The sequence below is a fragment of the Salmo salar genome, chromosome 01 (assembly GCF_965601325.2).
Source record: "Salmo salar chromosome 01, fSalSal1, whole genome shotgun sequence".
NCBI classification, from domain to species: domain Eukaryota; kingdom Metazoa; phylum Chordata; class Actinopteri; order Salmoniformes; family Salmonidae; genus Salmo; species Salmo salar.
In genome coordinates this window covers 172,246,924-172,261,917 of record NC_138291.1, presented here as the reverse complement: position 1 = coordinate 172,261,917, position 14,994 = coordinate 172,246,924, and the positions used below count along the sequence as shown (strand labels likewise).

Sequence of the window (14,994 nt, the reverse complement as noted above, 5' to 3'; positions counted from 1 at the left end):
AATGCAACACACTAGGTTCATTCTCTGATCCTAATCCTGTGATTGGATGAGCAATATGTCAGTTCATACTGCGAAAGCTTTGATTGTTTCGAGGATGTTCTCCGGAAGTGGTCATAATTACCATGTACACTACCGTTAAGTTTGGGGTCACTTAGAAATGTCCTTGTTTTCATACATGAAATGAGTGGCAAAATGAATGGGAAATATAGTCAAGACGTTGACAAGGTTATAAATAATGATTTTTATTTGAAATAATTGTCCTTCAATCTTTGCTTTCGTCAAAGAATCCTCCATTTGCAGCAATTACAGCCTTGCAGACCTTTGGCATTTTAGTTGTCAATTTGTTGAGGTAATCTGAAGAGATTTCACCCCATGCTTTCTGAAGCACCTCCCACAAGTTGGATTGGCTTGATGGGCAATTCTTATGTACAATATGGTCAAGCTGCTCCCACAACAGCACAGTAAGGTTGAGATCCGGTGACTGTGCTGGCCACTCCATTATAGACAGAATACCAGCTGACTGCTTCTTCCCTAAATAGTTCTTGCAATGTTTGGAGCTGTGCTTTGGGCAATTGTCCTTTTGTAGGAGGAAATTGGCTCCAATTAAGCGTCGTCCACAGGGGATGGCATTGCGTAGCAAAATTGACTGATGGCCTTCTTCAAGATCCCTTTTACCCTGTATAAATCTCCCACTTTACCACCACCAAAGCACCCCCAGACCATCACATTGCCTCCACCATGCTTGACCATGCTTGACCATGACCATACTTGGCGTCAAGCACTCCTCCAGCATCTTCATTTTTTTCTGCGTCTCACAAATGTTCTTCTTTGTGATCTGAACACCTCAAACTTAGATTCGTCTGTCCATAACGCTTTTTTCCAATCTTCCTCTGTCCAGTGTCTGTGTTATTTTCCCCATCTTAATCTTTTCTTTTTATTGGGCAGGCTTGGATATGGCTTTTTTTGTTGCAACTCTGCCTAGAAGGCCAGCATCCCGGAATTGCCTCTTCACTGTTGACTTTGAGACTGGTGTTTTGCGGGTAGTATTTAATGAAGCTGCCAGTTGAGGACTTGTGAGGTGTCTGTTTCTCAAACTAGATACTCTAATGTACTTGTACTTGTCCTTTTGCTCAGTTGTGCACCGGGGCCTCCCACTCCTCTTTCCATTGTGGTTAGCGCCAGTTTGCGCTGTTCTGTGAAGGGAGTAGTACACAGCATAGTACGAGATCTTCAGTTTCTTGGCAATTTCTCGCATGGAATAGCCTTCATCTCTCAGAACAAGAATAGACTGATGAGTTTCAGAAGAAAGGTCTTTGTTTCTGGCCATTTTGAGCCTGTAATTGAACCCACAGTTGCTCCAGATACTCAACTAGTCTAAAGAAGGCCAGTTTTATTGCTTCTTTAATTTGCACAACAGTTTTCAGCTGTGCTAACATAATTGCAAAAGGGTTTTCTAATGATGAATTTGAATTAGCTAATACAACGTGCCATTGGAACACAGGAGTGATGGTTGCTGGTAATGGACCTCTACACCTATGTCGATATTCCATAAAATATCTGCCGTTTCCAGCTACAATAGTCATTTACAACATTAACAGTGTCTACACTGTATTTCTGATCAATTTGATGTTATTTTAATGGACAAAACTTTGCTTTTCTTTCAGAATTTCTAAGTGACCCCAAACTTTTGAATGGTAGTGTATGTCTATGGAAGGGGTTGAGGCCTACGAGCCTCCTAGGTTTTGTATTGAAGTCAATGTAGCCAGAGGCGGACGGAAGCTAGCTGTCCTCCGGCTACTCTATGGTGCTACAGTATTGCAAAACAGTGTATTTCTATCCATTATTTGGTGACATATGAATATATTTAGTATAGTTTCACTATTTTTATGGAATGTCATTGAGGATGGTCCTCTGAGGAGCCTCCACTGGTCAAGTCACTCCGGTTCACAATGTCTGGCTTGTGCAGAAAGTAGTATTTCACGTTTTCCAACACATCTGTCTATAGCACCTGATAAATTCACGGTATCAATGTTGTTGAGAAAAGTAGCAAAACCTTTGTAGTTCTGGATGGCTAACGTTATCCATTTCAAAAACGGCACAGCTGCCCACTGCACTGAGGATAGGAAACTCTGTCACCTCCGATAAATCCACTATAATTGAGAATTTCAACAAGCATTTTTCTACGGCTGGCCATGCTTTCCACCTGGCTACCCCTACCGCGGTCAATAGCACTGCACCCCCCACAGCTACTTGCCCAAGCCTTCTTCATTTCTCCTTCTCCCAAATCTAGTCATCTGATGTTCTGAAAGAGCTGCAAAATCTGGACCCCCACAAATCAGCCGGGCTAGACAATCTGGACCCTTTCTTTCAAAAATTATCTGCTGAAATTGTTGCAACCCCTATTACTAGCCTGTTCAAACTCTCTTTTGTGTCGTCTGAGATTCCAAAAGATTGGAAAGCAGCTGCTGTCATCCCCCTCTTCAAAGGAGGGGTCACTCTTGACCCAAACTGCTACAGACATACATCTATCCTACCCTGCCTTTCTAAGGTCTTCGAACGCCAAGTCAACAAACAAATTACCGACCATTTCGAATCCCACCGCACCTTCTCCGCTATGCAATCTGCTTTCAGAGCTGGTCATGGGTGCACCTCAGCCACGCTCAAGGTCCTAAACGATATCGTAACCGCCATCGATAAGAAACAATACTGTGCTGCCGTTTTCATCGACCTGGCCAAAGCTTTCGACTCTGTCAATCACCACATCCTCATCGGCAGACTCAATAGCCTTGGTTTCTCAAATGATTGCCTCGCCTGGTTCACCAACTACTTCTCTGATGGAGTTCAATGTGTCAAATCGGAGGGCCTGTTGTCCGGGCCACTGGTAGTCTCTATGGGGGTGCCACAGGGTTCAATTCTTGGGCCAACTCTTTTCTCTGTATACATCAATGATGTCGCTCTTGCTGCTGGTGAATCTCTGATCCACCTCTACGCAGACGACACCATTCTGTATACCTCTGGCCCTTCTTTGGACACTGTGTTAACAACCCTCCAGACGAGCTTCAATGCCATACAACTCTCCTTCTGTGGCCTCCAACTGCTCTTAAATGCAAGTAAAACTAAATGCGTGCTCTTAAACCGATCGCTGCCCGCACCTGCCCGCCCGTCCAGCATCCCTACTCTGGACGGTTCTTACTTAGAATATGTGGACAACTACAAATACCTAGGTGTCTGGTTAGACTGCAAGCTCTCCTTCCAGACTCGCATCAAACATCTCCAATCTAAAGTTAAATCTAGAATTGGCTTCCTATTTCGCAACAAAGCATCCATCACTCATGCTGCCAAACATACCCTCGTAAAACTGACCATCCTACCGATCCTCGACTTCGGCGATGTCATTTACAAAATAGCCTCCAATACCCTACTCAATAAACTCGATGCAGTCTATCGCAGTGCCGTCCGTTTTGTCACCAAAGCCCCATATACTACCCACCACTGCGACCTGTACGCTCTCGTTGGATGGCCCTCGCTTCATACTCGTCGCCAAACCCACTGGCTCCAGGTCCTCTACAAGACCCTGGTAGGTAAAGTTCCCCCCTCATCTCAGCTCACTGGTCACCATAGCAGCACCCAGCTGTAGCACGCTCTCCAGCAGTTATATCTCTCTGGTCACCCCCAAAGCCAATTCCTCCTTTGGCTGTCTCTCCATCTAGTTCTCCGCTGCCAATGACTGGAACGAACTACAAAAATCTCTGAAACTGGAAACACTTATCTCCCTCACTAGCTTTAAGCACCAGCTGTCAGAGCAGCTCACAGATCACTGCACCTGTACATAGCCCATCTATAATTTAGCCCAAACAACTACCTCTTCCCCTACAGTATTTATTTATTTATTGCATTTTGCTCCTTTGCACCCCATTATTTCTACTTTGCACTTTCTTCCACTACAAATCTACCATTCCAGTGTTTTACTTGCTATATTGTATTTACTTTGCCACAATGGCCTTTTTTGCCTTTACCTCCCTTATCTCACCTCATTTGCTCACATTGTATATAGACTTATTTTTCTACTGTATTATTGACTGTATGTTTGTTTATTCCATGTGTAACTCTGTGTTGTTGTATGTGTCGAACTGCTTTGCTTTATCTTGGCCAGGTCGCAATTGTAAATGAGAACTTGTTCTCAACTTGCCTACCTGGTTAAATAAAGGTGAAATAAAATAAAGGACTATCACCATACTGAGCAGCTCACGTTATAAACAGAAGCATGCTACATCAGTGATGCCAACCTAGCAATTTTGTTGTTAGATTTAGCAACTTTTCAGACTACCCTGGCAACTTTCTTTTCAATCAGCACCTAGCAACAAATTTAGCCACTTTAAAAAATATATTTGGAACTTTTTAGCAACTTTTGAAAAGTGACTCAAAGCTATAATGCACGCATTTTCCCTCAAAATGACACAAACGATTTTCTCTGTCACTTCTCTGTCACACGCTGCAAAAGTGCATTGTGAGTGACGTCAGCAGCAGGCGCTCAGCTCGTGCACAGGCAGCAGCAGGCCAGCAAATTGCAAATCATGACGCAGTTTTACGTTATCACACAATGTCATTTAGCAACTTTTAGCAACAAATCAACCTGTCTCTAACAACTTCCCCTGAAAATTAGTTGACAACACTGTGCTAAATGGCAGACCAATCCAAACTCATCTCCTGGCATGTCCAGCCCATCCATTATCTCAGCCAATCATGGCTAGCAGGAAGGTTCCTGTCTTTTTCCGTGGCTAAACCAACTAGACTCGTAATTTAACCATTTGTATTTACAGATGGAGTACAAGTTTGTAATTAAGACACATGAAAGTTTTTGATAAAGGTATGTTTACATTCAAATGCCTCTCCTGTGAAGTAGTGACGTGCGACATACGCCTAGTTTCCTCAAACGAGTCACATTTCTCCCTTGCAAAGATAATCCATCCACCTGACGGCATATCAAGTAGTTGATTTAAACATGATCATTACACATTTGCATCTTGTGCTGGGGACCAAAAATTTGCAGTTTTGTTACATAAAACAATGCCACAGATGTATCAAGTTGAGGGATGGCATGCTGACTGCAGGAATCTCCACCAGAGCTGTTGCCAGAGATTTGAATGTTAATTTCTCTACCATAAGCCGCCTCAACGTCATTTTGAAACATGTTTTCTGTTGCGAAAACATTTCCTTTTGGTGCCTAATGAACACAACCCTGGTATACAGTGGGTTATGATGAGTGGTAACGGTATTCATGATGTCTCTCTTCCAGGGGTAGTATCCAACCCAATGGTGCAACAGCCAATGATGTCAGGGGGTCTAGACGCCGGCTCCCCCATAACCTTCCCTGAGGTCGAAAACGAGGACCCCCGCCTCGCCGTAGATGCCAATGCGGGCGGCGGCATTTGGGGTTTCTTCAAGGTACGTCTTTTTCAGTAATTTCGGTAGTGCAGTGGATGTTTTTATGCACCTGACACTCTCAAAGTAATGTGAACACACACACACACACACACAGTAGTGGACATCAGTGTCGTGTTCATTAGGAGAAAGTTTTAAAATGTTGTACAACGGAAATAGGCTTTTCTATTTCACAAGCCCAGGTAGTCCTTCCCTGTTTCAGTCCGTTTTCTTCGGTTTGATGGCTAATGAACACAACCCAGGCAACACAGCAGGGCTGCCTTTTTAAAAGCAGGAAACGCTTACTAAACTAAAAACAGGACTAATGCTGGTCCCGTGTGGCTCAGTTGGTAGAGCATGGGGTTTGCAACGCCAGGGTTGTGGGTTCGATTCCCATGGGGGACCAGTACGGGAAATAAATGTATGAAATGTATGCATTCACTACTGTAAGTCGCTCTGGATAAGAGCGTCTGCTAAATGATTTAAATGTAAATGTACGAGGAAGATGGCAGGCGGTAAACCGGATGTCATTGGTTTCAATGAGAGCGCAATGGTAAATGCCATTAAGGCTGGCGGTGAATGCTGTCAGAAGCCACGGTAGACAGGACTTGCCGCCAGAGTTAAAATATTTCAACTTTTGCCATCTGCCGCAGCGTTGTTTTCTTCCTGATGTGATTTGCACTGTTTGCTGAAATCACTGTAGCAACACATACAGTCGTGCTGACTTGCTTTTGCCGTTAGTCTGTCTTTTGTGTCCTTCGTCAAAACGCAACATAAGTCAATAGTGCAAAGACAGGCGGTGTCAGAGGAAGGCCAGAAAAACTGTCAAGAAAGTCAGCCAGGTCATTGACTGTTCTCTCTACTACTGCACGGCAAACACCAGAGTGCAAAGTATGGGACCAAAAGACTCCTGAACAGCTTCTACCCCCAAGCCATAATACTGATGAAATATTTAAAAAAAAAATGTTTTACCCATTCTCCACACAAATATATTATGTATTTTTTACAGCTTTTTTTTTGTTGCTACATATATTTTACATATCACACTTTACATATTTTACATACTGTGCCTGGTACAGCAATCACATAACAGTAATACATTACCAAAGCGACTGCTGGAACAGTTAATCAAATGGCTACCCTGACTATTTGCACTGACTCTCTTGCACTGGCTCTATGCACACTCACTGGCCTCTACCTACACATACTACACTGACACTCCAACACAGACTCGTATTGAGGCCACTCACACATAAACACACTTTCACTCTTCACATACGCTGCTGCCACTCTGTTTATTATCAATCCTGACTGTCTAGACACTTTTACCCCTACCTACATGTACATATTACCTCAACTACCTCGTACACCTGCACATTGACTCGGTACAAGTACTCCTTGTATAAAGTCTTGTTATTGTTATTTAATTGTGTTACTATTTCCTTGTTTGTTTTTGGCACATTTTTCTTACTTTTTAACTCTGAATTGTTGGGAAAGAGCTCGTAAGTAAGCATTTCACGGTAAAGTCTACACCTGTTGTATTTGGCGCATGTGACAAATATGATTTGACTTGATACATATGAGTTCTTTGCTCTTCTAAAGCACAATAGCGCATTTCAACCTGATGTATGCTATCAGGCATTCAGATCAATTTCATGTCTTTGCACTGAGTTTCGTAAACACCTTTCCTGCATATTAAACAGTTCCTTGTCTCTTTCTTCCGTCACAAAAGAGAAAAAACAAGTGAACTTTCCCAGCCTGTTTCCCAGACACTGATGACGCCTACACAACAAAAATCATGCTTTGTTGAATTTGAATTGAGCCGCGTACTAGGTATAATCTGTGTCCGGGGAAACCGGCCCCTTGACATTTAACTAAATCTCTTAATAAGTCTACTTTATAAAACACTCACGGTCCAAATGTAATTTAGGCTGCTTTTACACAGGCAGCCCAATTATTTTGCCTAATCAGATCTGCTATTTTGACAGTAATTGGGCAAAAGATCAGAAGTGGAGCTGCCTGTGTAAACGCATCCATTTTGGCACAAACACGTCACAGACCCATTTTGTATGATAAACCTTCAGTCAATGTACTGCCAGAACCGAATCTCCAGTCGCTCAATACGCAACAGCCTGTATTGGGGAAACACTTTCCTGGACTACACCCATAAATTGTCTGCTAATGCTATCAGTGTTGCGTTAGATGACCAGTACGTCTGGTAATATCCAGGGCTGCAGCCCAAAGGGCTCCTTATTCTCTATGGGCCCTGGACAAATTAAGTGCCTTATAAAGGGAATTGGGTGCCATTTCAGGTCTTCTTCCTCCTATTCATCTGGCTGGCTGGCAAGGAGGACTGTGGTATGCCTCAGACAGTTAGGGAGACAGTCGCGATCAGGAGCACAGCTTGTCTGATAATAAGGCCAAATGGTATCTTTCCAGTCTCTACTGGGAATAAGGCCAAATGGTATCTATCCAGTCTCTACTGGGAATAAGGCCAAATGGTATCTATCCAGTCTCTACTGGGAATAAGGCCTAATGGTATCTATCCAGTCTGTACTGGGAATAAGGCCTAATGGTATCCATCCAGTCTGTACTGGGAGTAAGGCCGAATGGTATCCATCCAGTCTCTACTGGGAATAAGGTTGAATGGTATCTATCCAGACTCTACTGGGAATAAGGCCTAATGGTATCCATCCAGTCTCTACTGGTATCTATCCAGTCTCTACTGGGAATAAGGCCTAATGGTATCTATCCAGTCTCTACTGGGAATAAGGCCTAATGGTATCCATCCAGTCTCTACTGGTATCTATCCAGTCTCTACTGGGAATAAGGCCGAATGGTATCCATCCAGTCTGTACTGGGAGTAAGGCCTGATGGTATCTATCCAGTCTCTACTGGGAATAAGGCCTGATGGTAACCATCCCGTCTCTACTGGGAATAAGGCCTGATGGTACCCATCCCGTCTCTACTGGGAATAAGGCCTGATGGTACCCATCCCGTCTCTACTGGGAATAAGGCCTGATGGTAACCATCCCGTCTCTACTGGGAATAAGGCCTGATGGTAACTATCCCGTCTCTACTGGGAATAAGGCCTGATGGTATCTATCCCGTCTCTACTGGGAATAAGGCCTGATGGTATCTATCCCGTCTCTACTGGGAATAAGGCCTGATGGTATCTATCCCGTCTCTACTGGGAATAAGGCCTGATGGTATCTATCCCGTCTCTACTGGGAATAAGGCCTGATGGTATCTATCCCGTCTCTACTGGGAATAAGGCCTGATGGTATCTATCCCGTCTCTACTGGGAATAAGGCCTGATGGTATCTATCCAGCAAGGTTTCTGTTAGGAAAATGTTGCACCGTACATTTGACCGGAAACTTTTTAATTTACCAGACATTTTGAGAAATCTGCCGGACCCATATGCATTGGGTGTGTAACCTGATTATGGTGTTCACCCACGGTGCTCAGAATGACAGATCACATTTAGATTATGGTAATTATATTAATAGACCATGCAAGTTGAGGGTGCAACTATTTGCAATCAAATCAAATGTATTTATATAGCCCTTCGTACATCAGCTGATATCTCAAAGTGCTCTACAGAAACCCAGCCTAAAACCCCAAACAGCAAGCAATGCATGTGAAAGAAGCACGGTGGCTAGGAGAAACTCCCTAGGAAAAACTCCCTAGAAAGGCCAAAAACCTAGGAAGAAACCTAGAGAGGAACCAGGCTATGAGGGGTGGCCAGTCCTCTTCTGGCTGTGCAGGGTGGATATTATAACAGAACATGGTCAAGATGTTAAAATGTTCATAAATGACCAGCATGGTCAAATAATAATAATCATAGTAGTTGTCGAGGGTGCAACAAGCACGTCCGGTGAACAGGTCAGGGTTCCATAGCCGCAGGCAGAACAGTTGAAACTGGAGCAGCAGCACGGCCAGGTGGACTGGGGACAGCAAGGAGTCATCATACCAGGTAGTCCTGAGACATGGTCCTAGGGCTCAGGTCCTCCGAGAGAAAGAGAGAATTAGAGAGAGCATATTTAAATTCACACAGGACACCGGATAAGACGAGAAATACTCCAGATGTAACAGACTGACCCTAGCCCCCCGACACACAAACTACTGCAGCATAAATACTGGAGGCTGAGACAGGAGGGATCAGAAGACACTGTGGCCCCATCCGATGATACCCCCGGACAGGGCCAAACAGGGAGGATATAACCCCACCCACTTTGCCAAAGCACAGCCCCCACACCACTAGAGGGATGTCTCCAACCACCAACTTACCGTCCTAAGACAAGGCCGAGTATAGCCCACAACGATCTCCGCCATGGCACAACCCAAGGGGGGGCACCAACCCAGACAGGAAGACCACGTCAGTGACTCAACCCACTCAAGTGACGCACCCCTCCCATGGACGGCATGGAAGAACACCAGTAAGCCAGTGACTCAGCCCCTGTAATAGGGTTAGAGGCAGAGAATCCCAGTGGAAAGAGGGGAACCGGCAAGGCAGAGACAGCAAGGGCGGTTCGTTGCTCCAGCCTTTCCGTTCACCTTCACACTATACTTAATCATAGGACCTACTGAAGAGAGAATTCTTCAGTAAAGACTTAAAGGTTGAGACTGAGTCTGCGTCTTTCACATTGGTAGGCAGACCATTCCATAAAAATGGAGCTCTAGGAGAAAGCCCTACCTCCAGCCGTTTGCTTAGAAATTCTAGGGACAATTAGGAGGCCTGCGTCTTGTGACCGTAGCGTACGTGTAGGTATGTACGGCAGGACCAAATCGGAACGATGGGTAGGAGCAAGCCCATGTAATGCTTTGTAGGTTAGCAGTAAAACCTTGAAATCAGCCCTTGCCTTAACCTCTTGGGGCTAGGTGGGACGCTAGCGTGCCACCCGTGGTGCACTCCATCAACAGCAGGTGCATTTCAAGAGCGGCAAATTTGAATCCAAATAAATGTCAAAATTCAAATTTTTCAAAAATACAACTATTTTACACCATTTGAAAGATAAACATCTTAATCTAACCACGTTTTACGATTTCAAAAAGGTTTTACGGCGAAAGCATAAATTTAGAGTATGTTAGGACAGTACATTTACAAGAGTTGTGTGTAATGTTTTGTCAAGTCAAAGACAGGGTCACCAAAACCATAAAACCAGCTAAAATGATGCACTAACCTTTTACAATCTCCATCAGATGACACTCCTAGGACATTATGTTAGACAATGCATGCATTTTTAGTTCTATCAAGTTCATATTTATATCCAAAAACAGCGTTTTACTATGGCATTGATGTTGAGGAAATCGTTTCCCTCCAATAACCGGCAGTCAAGTCAGCGTAACAAATTAAATAATTAAAATTAGAAAACATTGGTAAAATATTATATTGTCATTTAAAGAATTATAGATTTACATCTCTTGAACTCAATCAACTTGCCAGATTTAAAAATAACCTTACTGGGAAATCACACTTTGCAATAATCTGAGCACTGCGCCCAGAAAAATACGCGTTGCGATACAGACTAGACGTCATGTTGGGGAGATCTAAAATCGAAAATACTATGTAAATAATCCATTACCTTTGATTCTCTTCATCAGATGTCACTTCCAGGTATCACAGGTCCATAACGAATGTAGTTTTGTTCAAAAAAGCTCATCATTTATGTCCAAAAATCTCCGTCTCGTTAGCACATGATGTAAGCCAGCCGGACTTCTCGTCATGAACGAGGGGAAAAAATATATTTCCGTTCGTTCAAACATGTCAAACGTTGTATAGCATAAATCATTAGGGCCTTTTTTAACCAGAACATGAATAATATTCAAGGTGGACGAATGCATACTCTTTTATAACGTATTGGAACGAGGGTACCCAACATGAACTCGCACGCCAGGTGTCTAATGGGACATCATCGTTCCATGGCTCTTGTTCGGTCAGATCTCCCTCCAGAAGACTCAAAACACTTTGTAAAGGCTGGTGACATCTAGTGGAAGCAATAGGAAGTGCCAAAATATTCCTAAACCCCTGTGTTTTTCAATGGGATAGGTTTAAAGTCAATACAACACATCAGGTATCCACTTCCTGTCAGAAAATGTCTCAGGGTTTTGCCTGCCAAATGAGTTCTGTTATACTCACAGACACCATTCAAACAGTTTTGGAAACTTTAGAGTGTTTTCTATCCATATATAATAAGTATATGCATATTCTAGTTACTGGGTAGGATTAGTAACCAGATTAAATCGGGTACATTTTTTTTATCCAGACGTGCAAATGCTGCCCCCTAGACCCAACAGGTTAACAGGAAGCCAGTGTAGGGAGGCTAGCACTGGAGTAATTTGATCAAATTTTTTGGTTCTAGTCAGGATTCTAGCAGCCGTATTTAGCACTAACTGAAGTTTGTTTAGTGCTTTATCCGGGTAGCCGGAAAGTAGAGCATTGCAGTAGTCCAGCCTAGAAGTAACAAAAGCATGGATTAATTTTTCTGCGTCATTTTTGGACAGAAAGTTTCTGATTTTTGCAATGTTACGTAGATGGAAAAAAGCTGTCCTTGAAATAGTCTTGATACGTTCTTCAAAAGAGAGCTCAGGGTCCAGAGTAACGCCGAGGTCCTTCAGTTTTATTTGAGACGACTGTACAACCATCCAGATTAATTGTCAGATTCAACAGAAGATCTCTTTGTTTCTTGGGACCTAGAACAAGCATCTCTGTTTTGTCCGAGTTTAAAAGTAGAAAGTTTGCAGCCATCCACTTCTTTATGTCTGAAACACAGGCTTCTAGCGAGGGCAATTTTGGGGCTTCACCATGTTTCATTGAAATGTACAGCTGTGTGTCGTCCGCATAGCAGTGAAATTTAACATTATGTTTTCGATTGACATCCCCAAGAGGTAAAATATATAGTGAAAACAATAGTGGTCCTAAAACGGAACCTTGAGGAACACCGAAATTTACAATTGATTTGTCAGAGGACAAACCATTCACAGAGACAAACTGATATCTTTCCGACAGATAAGATCTAAACCAGGCCAGAACTTGTCCATGTAGACCAATTTGAGTTTCCAATCTCTCCAAAAGAATGTGGTGATCGATGGTATCAAAAGCGGCACTAAGATCTAGGAGCACGAGGACAGATGCAGGGCCTCGGTCTGACGTCATTAAATTTACCACCTTCACAAGTGCAGTCTCAGTGCTATGATGGGGTCTAAAACCAGACTGAAGCGTTTCGTATACATTGTTTGTCTTCAGGAAGGCAGTGAGTTGCTGTGCAACAGCTTTTTCAAAAAAAATTGAGAGGAATGGAAGATTCGATATAGGCCGATAGTTTTTTATAATTTCTGGGTCAAGATTCGTTTTTTTCAAGAGGCTTTATTACTGCCACTTTTAGTGAGCTTGGTACATATCCGGTGGATAGAGAGCCGTTTATTATGTTCAACATAGGAGGGCCAAGCACAGGAAGCAGCTCTTTCAGTAGTTTAGTTGGAATAGGGTCCAGTATGCAGCTTGAGGGTTTGGAGGCCATGATTATTTTCATCATTGTGTCAAGACATATAGTACTAAAACACTTTAGTATCTCCCTTGATCCTAGGTCCTGGCAGAGTTGTGTAGACTCGGGACAATGGAGCTTTGGAGGAATACCCAGATTTTAAGAGGAGTCCGTAATTTGCTTTCTAATGATCATGATCTTTTCCTCAAAGAAGTTCATAAATGTATTACTGCTGAAGTGAAAGCCATCCTCCATTTGCGAAGGCTGCTTTTTAGTTAGCTTTGCGATAGTATCAAAAATAAATTTAGGATTGTTCTTATTTTCCTCAATTAAGTTGGAAAAATAGGATGATCGAGCAGCAGTGAGGGCTCTTCGATACTGCACGGTACTGTCTTTCCAAGCTAGTCGGAAGACTTCCAGTTTGGTGTGGCGCCATTTCCGTTACAATTTTCTGGAAGCTTGCTTCAGAGCTCGTGTATTTTCTGTATACCAGGGAGCTAGTTTCTTATGACAGATGTTTTTAATTTTTAGGGGTGCAACTGCATCTAGGGTATTGCGCAAGGTTAAATTGAGTTCCTCGGTTAGGTGGTTAACTGATTTTTGTCCTCTGACGAGTCTGGAAGGGCATCAAGGAATCTTTGGGTTGTCTGAGAATTTATAGCACGACTTTTAATGCTCCTTGGTTGGGGTCTGAGCAGATTATTTGTTGCAATTGCAAACGTAATAAAATGGTGGTCCGATAATCCAGGATTATGAGGAAAAACATTTAGATCCACAACATTTATTCCATGGGACAAAACTAGGTCCAGAGTATGACTGTGGCAGTGAGTAGGTCCAGAGACATGTTGGACAAAACCCACTGAGTCGATGATGGCTCCGAAAGCCTTTTGGAGTGGGTCTGTGGACTTTTCCATGTGAATCTTAAAGTCACCAAAAATTAGATTATTATCTGCTATGACTACAAGATCCGATAGGAATTCAGGGAACTCAGTGAGGAACACTGCATATGGCCCAGGAGGCCTGTAAACAGTAGCAATAAAAAGTGAGTGAGTAGGCTGCATAGATTTCATGACTAGAAGCTCAAAAGACGAAAACGTCATTGTTTTTTTTTTTGTAAATTGAAATTTGCTATCGTAAATGTTAGCAACACCTCCGCCTTTGCGGGATGCGCGGGGGGTATGGTCACTAGTGTAACCAGGGGGTGAGGCCTCATTTAACACAGTAAATTCATCAGGCTTAAGCCATGTTTCAGTCAGGCCAATCACATCAAGATTATGATCAGTCCTTCAAACCGAATTCTGATGTGCACTTTGAACATGTTAGAATAACTGTCCACGTTTACTTTTCCTCAGCCAACAAGATGAGTAACGAACAGCAAAATCACTAGCCTATGTCAATCTACTATCCCCCATAGTAGAAAGGTTTCCCTATTCTATTGGTCAGCTTGTCAATATATAAATAGCCTATTCCAAACAGCCTCTGGGACAGTTGTGGGAAGATGGATCCCAAAGTCATCCAACCAGTAGGCCTAGGCTCCATATTGCTTTTTTTAAAGCAATGAGTCCTGATGCAACAGATCAGAATGTTTAGCTTAATCTTGATTACTTTATCCTCACATTATGAGGCAGTAGGCTACGTGCGAATGTTCGTTCCGTAATGCAATTAGCGGAAAAACACTTGTTGAAAGGGCACTACACATGCGAGCTGTTTCATGTGACAGAGATGAAAATATCTATTAGAAATTTAGAGAGGAGGTTTAATAGGATACTTTGAAGCAAGGTAAGACGAGCCTCATACAGTGCATTCAAAGTATTCAGACCCCTTCACTTTTTCCACATTTTGTTACGTTACAGCCTTATTCTAAATTGGATTAAATAGTTTTTATTCCCTCATCAGTCTACACACAATACCCCATAATGACAAAGTAAAAACAGGTTTTTAGACATTTTTGCAAATTTATTTTAAAAATTAACACTGAAATAAACATTTTACGTAAGTATTCAGATCCTTTAGTCAGTACTTTGTTGAAGCACCTTTGGCAGTGACTACATCCTTGCGTCTTCTTGGGTATGATGCTACAAGCTTGGC

At 42.8% G+C, this 14,994-nt stretch overlaps 1 protein-coding gene across 1 annotated transcript in view; it reads left to right on the top strand.

Annotated features, from left to right (window-relative positions):
• Positions 1-14,994, top strand: part of prrc1 (proline-rich coiled-coil 1) — a 46,204-nt gene that overhangs the window by 13,962 nt on the left and 17,248 nt on the right. Inside the window, exon 4 of the mRNA XM_014143911.3 lies at positions 5,297-5,445. Within this exon, the coding sequence (XP_013999386.3) occupies positions 5,297-5,445 (149 nt within the window). The remainder of the gene's footprint in view (positions 1-5,296; positions 5,446-14,994) is intronic.